The following is a 14,903-nucleotide window of genomic DNA, read 5'->3' as shown; positions in this document are numbered from 1 at the left end:
AATTGAAAAGCACCTTGAACATATAAAAATAAAGATATCTTTAACATTATTAATTACTCTCTATAGTGACATTTGTTAAGGTTCTATGAAAACATGACCTTGTGTTTGATAACCTTGGTAAACAGGAAACATTCTACTGAGGTACTCAGGCTTTTCTGATAATTTATTAGGAATGTACATTTCAAATTCATGTATGTTCTTGTAAATCATGTATTTCCATTTAAAATATTGCACTGCAGAAACGTGTAACAAATTACATTTGGATGTACGTGTAATTGCACACGTGTACACTACAAGACATTCTCTCATCACAGGTTTTCACTTCTAAAAAGTTGGTTTATATTTTTTGACTTCTACCATGACATGATGAATATTAATGAGTTCATTTCTAATTTGCATATTTTTGTATGGTCCCTGTCCGAGGACTTTCTGGAATCTGTGGTAATATTGAATCAGCTGTGTCAATGCTCCCTGGAATAAAAAGATTTTCAACATTCAAAAAGTTTGACTCAATCATTGACTCTCTAAAAGAATGCATGTACAACCAACTCGCTATGAAATATACTTTATAAAGAAATAAACTTAATATTTGAAAATACATGAGAGTATGGACTACAACGCTTCGCGTCGGTGTGTTAGTGCTTCATGAAATGTGTTAGTGCTTCATGAAATGTGTTAGTGCTTCATGAAATGTATGCAAGCATGATGCATTGCAGTTCATACTCTCGCGTACTTTCAAAAATGAAATTTATTTCTTAAATTTTTATTTTACATGTACTTCCATATCTGTCAGAATTCCTAGCCGTTAAAATAGACATACTATATATATATATATATATATTAAGATTCATATATGTATTGCTTACAACTGCAACACATTCACAAGAAAATGGCTACCATTACAATTTGTAAAGACTATACATGTATAAAAGGCAAAAACATTGGAAATGTAAATGTAGTCTTTACTCATATCATATTTGTTCTTGATTTTTAGCTGTATCAGGACTTGAAACCTCTTATTACTGACTGAAAAAACAAAAACTAGATATGAGGAGCTGTATCTAGCAAGGATATACATGTTTATTTCGTATGTAACTTGTAAGACTAGTTCTGATTGGTAAACAAGACATGTGTAAAATGTCTGTACACCCTGCGGAAGGCAGGGATAAATAAAGTGACGTCGCTATGCAATGTATATCTACACACAAAGAATTTTTTTTGTTCCTTAAACTGCATTTGTCATGTTTCAATGTATTGTGATGTCATGTTATTTACCCCTGCCTTGTAAAACACGTAAAATATCTGACATGAATTTCCTGATTTTAATCATTAAATAATTACATATAATATCATTTGGTTGCATGGGAAATAAATTTGTTATCTAGGTCAAATCCAGTGTGTACAAGGATTTACCCTGGGTTGCATTTCATACACCATTTGGCCTGCAGCCTCAGTGTTTGTAGAACATGGCCCAGGATAAATTCCTCCACACCCTTGATTTGACCTGGATAACTAATAATTTTCATACAAAATGCAAAAGTGCACTTGAATATCATTTCTTTTCCAAAATGCCAAATTTATGATTGTGTTCATGTACCCGTTAATTAAAATTTCATAATTAACACAATGATTAAATCATCAAAGACAATTTATTGTTAGAATCAACTGAGTAAAAGAGAAAATTTTCTCTAGCAAAAGTGATTTATGGTATGTTTACCTGAGAAAGAAAGTAAAATGATATCTAGATTAATAAAGAAGTATTACATCATCTCTGGACCTTGTTAATAGGAAATTTCATTACCTGTAAAATCTGGGTGCCATTTTTGAAGTTGGTAAATGCTCTCATTACATCCCCATTGATCAGTTCTAGAGCTCTTTTCCAATCGCTGTTAAATCCACGTACAATAGATTGAACTCGTCCTGTAAATAAATGATACGCAACAATAATACTTATTTACTTTTAACATTTTAATCATCTTCCTAAATATGTCCTTTAAACTATTCAGAAAACAAACTTCAACTGTTATACCAAGACCAATAATTTCCCTCCATCTTTTTGCATGAGGCACAATCAAACTTGACCATATCTCACCTTGAATGAATGACTTGATTCACATACTTTTGCTACACTCTCTGGTCAAAAGCAACCTTTATGTCAAGTATGAGCACTCTCGATTACAAAGTCAACACCCAGACAAACATGCAGATGGAAAGACAAATGAGCTGTTCCAACCCTCTCCCCCCACCCCCCAAACTGTGTTCAAGGTTTTTACTCTATTTTTTGGCAAATTATGTTATTTTCGTATGCTGGAAGTTTCCAAACTAGAGAACATTGACTGAATTTGCAAATTCAGTCAATGTTCTAGTTTGGAAACTTCCAGCATACGAAAATAACATAATTTGCCAAAAAATAGAGTAAAAATAAGTACATACGTTCATCTGGCCTAAGTGCTTCCACTCCTGCCCTCTCAATAATGTTTTCACAGTCCTTAACAAATGAGATCATTCCACCGAAGTGAGGTGACAAGACTTCCTCTATGAACTCCTGAGTACGAGCAGTCAGCAGTTCCTTAAAACTCTCAGATTCCTTCGATTCTTCTGTTGTTCGCTCCTAGAAAACCAAAGCAAAAACATTTTTATACCCAGATTTCTATTTTTACTATCCTAGGCCTTAATTTGAATATTGATTGTTTCCCTTTATTGACCCACCATTTTTACCAATCAGTATGTAAGCAGGGATTCACTTTTTGGCAAAAAATGTATAAAATGAATTATCCGTAATATTCAATAGACAAAGTACAGAAAATGTATAAAATAAATTATCTGTAATATTCAATTGACAAAGACAAAGTACTTTTACCAAGAGATATTGTTTCAGCAGATAGTTCCAGCAAAGATCTCATACTTAAAAACAAGTAAATAAAAAAAAAAGCAAATCCATGAGAAATGTAGAAATCATATTGATGAAGTGGCACATTTTTTTTCTGGTTCAATTGATAAGGGGAACCAACAAACTTCAATCCAGGCCCAAACAAATATCATTACTATATTCTTTTAGTTGTATGCACCATAATTTTGAACACATGTAATGTATTCCTATATTTTATCTTGAGTATGCAAAAAGCCAACTCGGTATTTATTTAAATAGTAAATTAAAAAAAAAAAAAAACCCATGAAAATAAGATTTCTAAAACCTATCTTTGATTTACAGCATACAAAGATACTGTCTGTAAAGAATTTTTAATTTCAAATTTCAAGCATCTACATCTATATACTGTATCACATGAGTGTGTACATGTGACCTTACCAAACAAGAAAGAATAAAAGATAATATAATGGGCAAAATCCAGTTTTACTTCATAGAGCATTAAACTACTCATTGTAATATGTGCATGTATCGGGTATACAATTTTATTATAAATTGTATCACTATCATTAATTACAACACAGGGCCTTTATATTTGAGTGTCAAAATTGTATAAGGAATTGGATTTGTGAAGAAAGGCAGAGAGGACAGCAACTAGTCAATGATCAAGGAGCATCCAATATTTCACATAAAAGAATATGTCAAGATAAATGAACCATAACTTAATATGAGTAAATTTAATGTACTTGTATAATCATGTTTTTTTCATATCATGTACCATAATGTAAATGTCTGTAGATTCCATAAATTATGTAGAGGGTAATCTGAATGTAGAAGCAAGCATTTCTTGGGTAAAAATATAGGTAATTGTAGATAAGAGTATATATCATAAAGAAATATTACCTGTCTAAACTTAGTAGCAGATGCATGCTAAATCATAAATCATGATCAATCAATCAATGTCACACAAAAGCTTTGTTTTCTTTTTTAAAAAGTATATTAGAACAAAACAGTGCTATCATAATTAAATGCAAAATCATTTAATGTAATGAATGCGACAAACTTGATTATTTTTCTTAAAATCATCCAGCCTTACCATTAGTACTCCTAACATCATATCATAGTTATTGATGAGGAAGATGAGTTGTTCTTTCCTCAGAGGAAACTCGGCTGCCATCTTCAAGATGAAGTTTTCCACCTCAGTCTGCAACTGTTCCAGATTGTGTAGCACTCTGTCATCAGGGAAGGACTGATTAATCCCCACGATGGCTGCTGAAAACTCAGCATATCTCCTGGTGATCTACAAGTTCATGATCGTGGAAACAGTTTACATAGATAAGAAACCACTACTTTCAAACAACCCCCCCCCCCTTAAATTATTTATCACTGGCAGATTGGTTATGATTTAGGATCCACAGAGAAAACTATACTTTCGATTTCAGCTCAGATAAACACAAAATGTGTCAGCTTTTTATCATAATGTACATTTGATTTGCTAAGGAAAACAAATTGATGGTTTTTTTTCCCAACAGCACAACTCTCTTTGTTCCAACTTTGTCTATAATTATTATGAAAAAGGGAAGATAACAAACGGTGATCAATCTCATAATTCCAATAAAGAATACAAAATTAAGAGTAGGGCTAATATGGACCCCTGAACACACCTGAGGTGGGATCAGGGCACATATTCACAAAATATCTTACGACTAAGATCAAAATTTACAAACACTGTAATTTCCTTATTTTTCATTTCTTATAGACTTTCTTAATTAATATGTAAAGTACATCCATGGTTTATAAAAGTTGAATACATACTTATGACCTTGTGCTCGGTATTTGATTATCAAACAGAGTTCTTTTTTCCATCTTAGTCGTAAGATATTTTGTGAATAAGGGCCCAGGTGCCTAGGAGAAGTAAGCATTTTCTTTTGACTGGTCACACCCACCATGAATCTATATCTTGATCAGATAGATGGTGTAATCCGCAGTCAAAATCAATGTGTAAAGAACGGCGTAACACTGTCAGACTATCCAATGTTTTAGGGGAATACAACATATACTAATTTTTACCACTGTACAGATAATAAAAATCTGATACTGTGAAACTTACGTAATGTGGCCTGTTATCGATATGTCCAAACTTCTGAGGGTCAACATCCCGCACACTATTTATATTCAGATGTAAAATGGTTTCAAACCTAGGCCACATGATTCCTAAGAGTGTGTCCCAGTACCTACAAAGCAAAATGAAACTTGTACTGTACATTCTTTCACTTGAGACTAAGTACATGTAATAAAAGTGAGTTCCTAACCTTTACCATAAATATTGATTCATTCACAAATCATAATGCTTCATAATGTCTCCGTATTAACCATTTTCATCATAACACAAATTTCAATGATCACTGAAATTTTTTTGCATCAAATTCACTGAACTGAAAAATGGGTCCCTACTTACCTGTCTAGAGATGGGACCCCTCTTTTGTGCATTAAATTTCTATATCTGTGAACTATGTGTATGGACAGGAAAATAGCAATTGAGTCGTAGCACTCTGACACATGCTCCTCCATTGATTTCTGAAACATATGACAAAGAAAGCAATAAAGCTTGAAATATCAAATGATGATATATACACATAAACACCATTTTGATTAATACTGTACATACCAGATATGTTTGTAATGTTTTTGCCATGATGGCATTAAACAAGTCCAGAGAAGCTGTGCCTGATGCCATGTAAAAATCCACCAAGAACAGGTACTCTCTGCAGCAGTTGTCCATCAAAGCATAGTGTAAACTTCGGAACAAACTCTCAAAATTAAACTGTAATAAATCAATAGGTTTCCAAATTTTGCAGCATGTATTCACATGGTCTGTATACATGCATAACACTTTATGTAAAAAGATTATGTTTAAAGTTTAAAAAAGAAACACATTACAATGTACAGAATCATATTCTCTCAAAGAATTAACATGTGCATTCTCCTAGGGTTCTGCATTTCTCACTCAAAAATACACTAAACACACACATAATTCCATTTCAAATGTATTTTCAACTACTGTGTATCATTTCTTCATGACTTTTATTTGCAAATCTCCATTGGGAACACATTCACAATGTTCTACAGTGAGTTTTAATGAAATGACTGAATAACAGTGACGAATGTTCATAACAAAGGGATGTTTGTGAATCTTACGGATATAAACAGATACAAAATGTGGCCTCTACAGCAACTTAACTGCATTGTCTCTTAATCAGTATCTTCTAAATTTACATGGTCTTTGTAAAATTTTGAGATTAAAGAGAATATGGCAAACCTTTGTCTCTGATTTTTGCTGAGCATGAGGAACAATGATAGGTTCCTCCAATCGTGACGTCAAAACCTCCCCTCGACTACCAAGGGTAAAAACCGTTGACCGATTCTTCAAGGCTGGTTTGGAACTAAAGAAACCTATTCAACTGTTAAGAAAATGTACTGTCTTCTACTGAACAAAGTGGATAGATAATTAAAAAATATATGTTAGTTTTACATACATGTGGAACCTTAATGTGTGCATTTTTGACAGAAATGTAGCTGACAGATTTATCAGAGATCCATGTAAAAGATAAATGACAGAAAGGATACTCTTTTTAGCTGTATCTTCGACTCCCATCAAATCATCTTTGTCTGCCACTTCCTCAAACTGAAAATTACACAAATGCATTCTTGTAGTGAGTTTCATCTTTGATATAAAAAAAATTTGCTTCATATCTAAACTTTAGGTATTCCAATTATACACTGACAATATATGCATTGAATTTTTGTGGTTCCTCTTCTAACTACAAGGATTTCAGATATGTAAATGTACATGCATTTGTAAATTTAATGCATCCCAAAATTTTTAATGAAGTTTCATATCTGATTCTGTAAAATAGCTAAAAGTTGTTAATAATTGCAGGAATACTAGCGACAAAGGCTATTTTTGGCTTGACTGACCTGTAATTTCATTAGCCGACTGAGATAGCCTTTGAAGTAGGAATAGTAAATTTTGGACATTGTGTCTAGGTATTCATCACGAATCTCCCTGGCAACATGTCGTTCGTTGGCCATTAGGAACTCATTGAAAAATCTGTCAATAACAAAGATTGAATGCAAACTTAAATGAGAGAGACAATTAAGCTCTGGATTTCTCCTCAACAAAAGAGTTATACATGTAATACAAAACTGAATTCCTGATAGGTACATAGTAAACATTATTCATTTACAAAGTTTATGTGTGAAATTACAGATGACCATACTGCATGGAGTTTGGTTTCAGTCTACTTACTTTACCCTACAGTTACAAATAATGGATCTACAATCATTCACAAAAAATTATGTATATGGAAAACATATTATTTGAAATATAAAATCTTCTGAAGCAATAATATCATAAGGACATGCCATATGTGAATCTATTGTCAAAGAGAGATAACTCAAGCATTTCCCAGAATCTTAATAAAATATGAACAGCTATAAAACACATGTAAGGACATTTCATGTGACCTTGATAATTTAAAATGATATATTTATTGAATCAAACCTGAACTTCAGCATAGCGTTTTGTGGGACTTGGTAATTACTCATTGGTTTTCTAAAGGAATAGATCTTCTGCATTAAGAATTCTCTGATTTTGGAAATAGCCTGTAACAAACAAAATAGGATCAATGTTCATTATCAGACATTTCAGCTCTTGTAGACAAAAATATCTTCTAAGCTTTTCTGATCAAAATTTATATATATCTATCAACTTCTCACATTTTCAGATTCTCAGGAACCAATGAGTCACTTTCATGCAAACTGGTATAAGAGTATTATAGGGGTAAAGGGCATCTTTACAATGTACTTTGAATGCAGGACTTTATGATAATTTAATACAGAAAGAAGTGTGCTGGGTTCATTGAATATATCCTGTAGCATCACTGGATCAGAAACGACAAAATTTACAGTGTAGATTCAACCACATTCCTTACTATAGGTTCCAAATGTTGCAAGGGAATGTACAAAGGAAAGTCTGGGGGGAAAATCTCAACATGTATTAATATGCCTCAAACCATGGTCCAGTACAATTGTGCCAATATCATCTTGATAATACAAAGTCCTATTCATATAGCTTTCACCTCTCAGTTCTTTTAAGTGCTGTAAACCACTATTTGTGAGATTTACTTCCACAAAATAAAGACATCGTATCTTTCCATTAGACTTATTTTTCACAAATCATTGACATGTTAAAATGAAAAATCTATAAGAATCCTTTTGGAATACTAGTAACTGTGTGAAAACTAATCAATAATGATTGTCTGAGTGGTTCTTTGGAAAGATATAAAAATCCATTAGTTGTTTAGTTAGTACCCTGCTGCCAACACCTCGATGCCCTCTAAAACAAATTTAATTTTATACCCAGAGTCAGTATGCATAGCATAACTAATTTCTGAAAGTATAAAAAAACCATCTGAAATAATCTTCAGATAACCAATACAAGTCAAGCAATTCCTGGAATTTAAAGCAAGAATCAGGATCAGTATTCTTGAAGCAGGGACAGACAACTCTGATTTACTTATAGATGGTGTGCTTTGCGATGCCAGTATAAAAAAGAATTTGGAAAACAATTTCACACATTTATCTTAAAACTTAGTTTTATTTTGAACGGAGTATTATAATCACATTTCAAATGGTCAGCTTTGTGTTATGCATCTTGTTGCATGTGTAAACTCTGCATGTATGAAAGCCATCTTTTCTATAATAAGTTTGTATAACTCTACACAAGTACATGTAACTCATCATCCATGAAAACTTTCGCAGGATCTCATGTATTTATGCAGATACATGTATAAAGTTATCACGAATAATACATGATTTACATAATAAAGTTCAAAAGTTACACACAAGGTTAGAGTTGTGAAAAGACAGACAGACCAAATACAATATGCCCCTTGATCTTTCATTCTGGGGACATAAAAATATTTTCAATAACACCAATGTGGAAAATTTCAAATTTACATGTAAACCACTAATGTGTGCTACTTCAATAAGCAGCAGTTCTCAGTAAATAATGCAAGGTGATTCAGGTGAGCAATGAAGACAATAGGCATCTTGTTTACGATTTACACACAGTACAAGGACACATGCCAACATCTATGTTGAATAATGCAGTGAAGTACTTGTCTGTAAAGCATCAAACTTTGTATTCTACAGGTTAACAACATTTATCTCTTAAACATTGATGTGTGAAAGAGAAAAAATGTGAATGAGACATAAGGGTGAAAACTTGTTATTTGCTCTGTGAGAAAATTCATTCCTGAACACAAGTAGTCAGTAACTCAGTATGCAATTCAATTTTAGCACAAACCTTAATTTTCAGTTTTTCCAGAATATCTTTCACATCATGACATGCCCTGGCATCTCTGAAGGATTGTTCTTTAACAAAGTTGATCTTATGGTTCAGTTCGTGAAGCTGCTCTAGAAATTCTCTCTCTGTCACTGGAGTGTCCAGTATGTGACTGCAAACAAAAACATTTCTGTTTGCACACATGTAAAGATCCATCAATTGCCTTTCATACATTGAATCTTGACGGATATTCTTTTCAAGAAAATATGGAAATTCTGCTGTGTCTTTTACTGAATATGTAGGTCTTCTCCTGGGTATTCATTTGATGATGAGTTATGGCATTGAAGAAGATGCACTTGTTTTAGGGCATTTGAAAATAATAGCCTTCTTAATTACTTAATCATGCATTAACTTACTTAATCATATGTTCTGGTATCACCATTTCATCCACATACTGACTCAGTTCTCCCCTCACTGCCTACAGACAGACAGACAATTCATTGACATACTGCTGTACAATGACAAATCAAACACTGAATGTGCCTGGTCAATACTGCTTTTGATACCAATATAGATCATTGATTATAACAACATAAAAAAAAAAAACATTTGTTGTATGATATAGCAGTAATTATTTTGGTGATAACTGTGTGCTTTATTTACTTACAACAAATCACCCCCATGGAACTAGAAATAAATGATCCTCCCATAAAACATAAAAATAAAGGAGTCCTATGTAAGGAAATGACCTGACTTGTAGGTAAAAGTGCAGGTGTGAACATCACAGTGATAGTAATCCCGGAGACAGTATGGAAACAAGCCAAAGAATGGAATTTAAATTTGTGTTTCCGTTTTACATATTGTGAGAGGGCACTGAGGAAGGTCAAGATAGGTGCTGACATTCCAGATATACTTATTTAAAATGGAAAAATAAGATATACTGTTATACAATTAACAGTTATACATGTAAATGGAGCCCATCTGATTTGCAATCTGAGAGTAAAATCTGGTGTACAGCAAAGATGCAACATGTCACCAGGGCTTTTGTTTCTAAAAATAGCATAGAAAGCATATGTATGAAGCAACAACAGAAGTAATGCATATGTATGAAGCAACAACGGGGGTTACAGGTAATGCATATGTATGAAGCAACAACAGAAGTAATACATATGTCTGAAGCAACAACAGAGGCATATGTATGAAGCAACAACAGAAGTAATGCATATGTATGAAGCAACAACAGAGGTAATGCATATGTATGAAGCAACAACAGAGGTAATGCATATGCTGGAAAGACAGCAATACAGACCTCATTACACTGTATTACTATCATATTATCAAATTTCAGATTAATTCATATGTTAACCATGTAACAGGATCAGGCATTGACATCAAAATTAAAATTTGAAAAGCAAGAGCAGCATATAAGCAAATAACATCATGCAGACAACTTAGATAAGCCTCTTTAATTCCAACACTGCTTTATGGTTCTGAAACCCAGTGAACTAAATGGTTCATAAAAAAGCTACAAGTCTCCATTCATTAACAACTGCTCAGGGTGAGTTTTAAACATTAGATGGGGCATCTAATGTTTAAAACTTACCCTGAGCAGTCACACCCTCCCCCCCCCCCCCCCCTTATGGGAAAGAACAAAAAACCTTCAATAGAAATAAGAAAGAGGACATGGCAATGGATTGGACACACATTTAAAATAAATTCCAGAACTTACATCAATCAACAGGCATTTCAGTAGAACCCACAGGGAAAACAACCTAGGGGGAGACCAAAGAACAGCTGGCAAAGGAGTGTTGTGCAAGGGGAATACTAGTGGAACCAACTAGAGAGCTACCCCAAGACTGGGTGAGGTGGGGGGGGGGGGGGGGTATTGTTAATGGCCTGGATGAGGTGGGAGGGTATGGTCAATGGCTTATGCTCCTTCTAGGAGCAAAAAGCTTAAGTAAGTAAGCATCCATGCAACAAAAAATTGGCTTAAATATCTGACTCTGGTAAACATTGTGGGTTTTTTTATATAGATAGTCTCACCTGTCTGTTTTTGAGCTTTATGTTCATGCTGACAGATTGTTCCTGTAAGGTCTGAATCTCACTGCTGATACTGCTCAGATCTCCTTGGAAGCCATTTAGCATTTCCTCCATCCTCTATCATACAAACATTTCAATTTTTGAGAAAAAAAACAGTTATCTGCACTATCTTTTGACTAGATAAAATTCATACACTTGTAGGACAGTTTCCCCCCATTATTCCATGTGTGCAAAACATGAATGAACGTTGCCTTTCAAAATGCAGTCTCACAAGCAGAATAAATCCAATATTCAACTGCGGTACAGAATGTTAAATTTTCCATTTACATGTATTACATAATCAACTGTTTCTCCTGTTAATAGCCTCTTCTAAAGTCATCACAGTTTTAAACAACATTGTCAAGGGAAATGTTTCATGAATACTTAATGCTATTGAAATTTCAGTGTTTCCCAGTTTAAGTAAGATGCAAATAAATACTAACTGGCAACAAAAATAGTTCAAACTTTCTGTAAAAAAATATTCTAAAATCTAGAATGAACTTCTGGTGTTCATTTCAAACTGTGAAACATCATTTTTGTTCAATGTTTAAATCACAATATTCCAGTACGTAACAATAATCTAATAGCAATTATGGATATGTATGGTAGTTAGGTGACCTCATAAGACATCATTATCATAGTTGTGATAACCCATTATGCATATCAATGAAAATATATAGTTTTACAATAATTGACAGAATCTACCTCTAGTATGGTGTCACATGCTGCTATCTGTTTGTGTAAACTAGCAATATTTCCACTCTCTTTAATATCTTCAGAACATTTAGGAATGAAATATGTGATTTATTCATAAAAAAAAAATTGAAGCAATGTTTGATACATGTATCAATTTCATTCATTCATTATCTTCAATAAATTCATCAAGTATATTTTTTGAGATTGTTAAAATTCACAGTAGATTTTAGAGAGATCCAATACAAATTTATAAATATTTAGAGATACAATGTACACACAAGAAGGATACAATCTTGTATTGAGGCATTTTCCACATCCAGTAGCTCTCTTTCAACTTCTTTGGCATATGTTCTTAAATCGGTGCCCTGAAGAATATCAAACATTTTATGATGTAGAAGTAAATGTAAAAAAAGGTTGTATTTTTCAAAGTACATATGTGTTATTTTTTTATTTGAGTATGACTGGTCCATTATAAGACAAAATATTTGTATCTGCAAGCTAATGTCCATATGATAACTAGACTTGACTTTTTCTACATTTTTCATGGGCCAATATTTGACCACATTACAAGCTATACATGTACTTTTCCCAGTTTGATGAAAAATCAAATTCAAAATTGAGTTAACAATCACAGTCCGAAAACAATATATTCTGTATTTCCGCAAGACTTTTTCATGTCATATCAACCAGACAATTAACTACAGCACATACACCATATTGGTAAATTTGAGATGACCAAAGATCAGCTGTTTAAAATTAATCTAAATGAATCCAAGGTACTTGTATTTAAGCACAGGACAATCAGACCCAATGACATTTTCTTAAAACAAACAGAAAAGGCCAGCATAACACAAGTGTTACCTTTTTAAGAGCGTCCTGCACTACTTCATCCTCCAAGTTCTTCTGAATGTGCTCTGAAGTGTAATAACAACAAACTGATGGTACTGTATTTTGTGTACATATAAATGGGGATCGGAGTGGTTCAAAAACCCTTGGTACAAATTAAGAAAAACAGAGAATGGAATGTGCATGTGGTTTTTAATGGATTGGAGAATATCAGCGATATACATAATATAGTAGGTATGGGCAGTTACTACAGATCACTAATTTTAAAAAAAACAGACTATAAGAACTCTTCAGTATCTGGAGATAAACAATTCCTTCACAGGAGTCCTCATTTGAAAAGAAAATTCAGCTAATGTTTTTATTTTGGGATCTTCATACCTAGATGGTAAGCAATGCAAAACTAATTGTGATAAAAAGTTCGTTTAACAGTTAATTGATAGAACCGACTGACGTTGAATGTAAATTTCCAGACATTTATTATGAAGGACTGCTTTAAGATTCGGTGAAGGTGTCAGTCCAAACATTCAGCTGAGCCGAATCTAGGCCAAGATTAAGTGGTTAGGGTATTTAATTTTCAATCCCAGTACCGCATCAAAGTTAAGACGTTTAACATATAGGTATTCTTAGGTAGAGAGTGTTTCTTTGCGAAGCGAGTTGGTGTGTCACAGTAGGATTTGGCACATTAAAGAACCCTCACTGTCACAGTTATAAGCACCACGTATAGGTAAGAAGCAAGCACATTAAAGAACCCTCACTGTCACAGTTATAAGCACCACGTATAGGTAAGAATTTGTGGTACTTCGTCTAAAGCTGGTGACATCTCTCTATGAGTGGAAAATTCTGGAACGCGACATAAAACAACAAATAAAACCTTTTCTTATTTCACATGTTCTAATCATAAGCACAATCATGACAATGCATACTTTCTTCACTAACCATCTCAAAGATTACATGCTATGGCAAGGTTACGGTGATATTGCCACTATTATTAAAAAAACCATACATCAATGTTTTCAATGTCATAAATTCAGGTACATGTACAGTTGATGCATTTACCGTCAACTTCATCCAACCAAAAATCTTCTGATGTCAAATCAAGTTCTCCTAAATTCAAATTAATATCCCCCTAAAAGATAAAATTTACATATCTGAAGCAAACATACGTCTGTACAAGTGTATAGCAATAGAAATTTAGCAGGTTGGGAACACTTCCCCTATAGCGAGATATTCTCGCTAAAACGTGATTATCCCTCTTTAGTGAGAGAGTAAACATTACCATAAACAGGTGTTTTGGCGTCTTTATTGAAAATAATGGTGAATCCCGTGCAACGCTGAAAAAGTGCGACACACACTCAACTAATCTCAGCGAGATTCGTCGAGGCTGGATATTTGGACTGACGCCTCTTCGGAAGAGGCGTCAGTCCAAATATCCAGCCTTGACGAATCTCGCTGAGATTAACACTCAACATGATGCGAATTTTTCTATGAAATTCACAACATTGCATATCAAAGTTGCTGCGTAAGAGGGAAGCAGTCTGAAATCCAATACACATCGTGAGCGTTTTTGTTTTCATTAGTATATTTGCAGAAATAAATATCAGACATTTTAGCACTTTTTCTTCTTTTCACATGAGACACGAACAGATGTACTCCACGGGTGTTTTTCTAGGTTGTATGGGATATATTTACTCTCGCTTGAGAGGGATAATCGTGTTTTAGCGAGAATATCTCGCTATAGCTATAGGGGAAGTGTTTCCAACCTGTTTTATAATAGGAATCATATTAACGTATACAAAATATGAAAATATTGAATTTGCATTCTTACCATCGCAAATCCCTAATCAGTCATTTATGCTTGATGATTATGTAATTCATATCTTGATCGAGATGTACATCATTACATCCCTTTAATAAAAACATAACAAACTTTCCTGTCAGTGTGACTTGTCACTGACCACTGACTAGATATTAACCTAGTCTTCAAATTTTCGCATTTCCGGGAACTAGTTTAAAATTTAAGCAACTCGTTCTCTTACCATTTCGATCTATATGGCAATCAATGATCTA

At 33.5% G+C, this 14,903-nt stretch overlaps 1 protein-coding gene across 5 annotated transcripts; it reads right to left on the bottom strand.

The window, feature by feature from the left end:
- Positions 1-148: 148 nt before the first annotated feature.
- LOC130052305 (vacuolar protein sorting-associated protein 52 homolog) lies at positions 149-14,857 on the bottom strand. 5 transcript variants are annotated; one of them, XM_056156778.1, is made up of 20 exons: positions 14,662-14,857; positions 13,893-13,962; positions 12,852-12,904; positions 12,280-12,355; positions 12,000-12,067; positions 11,259-11,372; positions 9,632-9,693; positions 9,237-9,387; positions 7,431-7,531; positions 6,845-6,977; positions 6,494-6,551; positions 6,186-6,319; positions 5,535-5,690; positions 5,325-5,443; positions 4,977-5,100; positions 3,963-4,166; positions 3,770-3,796; positions 2,434-2,611; positions 1,802-1,920; positions 149-471 (listed from the first exon to the last, which is right to left on the bottom strand). In XM_056156778.1, exons 1-20 carry the CDS (start codon positions 14,662-14,664, stop codon positions 325-327), a joined length of 2,097 nt encoding a protein of 698 aa, XP_056012753.1. In that variant the 5' UTR covers positions 14,665-14,857; the 3' UTR covers positions 149-324. The 5 variants fall into 5 exon arrangements, with proteins under 5 accessions (XP_056012753.1, XP_056012754.1, XP_056012755.1 ...); XM_056156779.1 differs by lacking the exon at positions 3,770-3,796; XM_056156780.1 differs by lacking the exon at positions 12,000-12,067 and having other exon boundaries at positions 12,269-12,355; positions 14,662-14,831.
- Positions 14,858-14,903: the final 46 nt, after the last annotated feature.

This window comes from Ostrea edulis, chromosome 2 (genome assembly GCF_947568905.1).
Source record: "Ostrea edulis chromosome 2, xbOstEdul1.1, whole genome shotgun sequence".
NCBI lineage: Eukaryota > Metazoa > Mollusca > Bivalvia > Ostreida > Ostreidae > Ostrea > Ostrea edulis.
This window is presented reverse-complemented; position numbering and strand designations above follow the sequence as displayed.

Excerpts from the sequence above, each read along its gene's own strand:
- LOC130052305 (XM_056156778.1), bottom strand. Across the intron at positions 9,694-11,258 it reads TAAAGCTCAAAAACAGACAG|GCAGTGAGGGGAGAACTGAG; the intron begins GTGAGACTATCT and ends GTCTGTCTGTAG. Across the intron at positions 4,167-4,976 it reads TCGATAACAGGCCACATTAC|ATCACCAGGAGATATGCTGA; the intron begins GTAAGTTTCACA and ends ATGAACTTGTAG.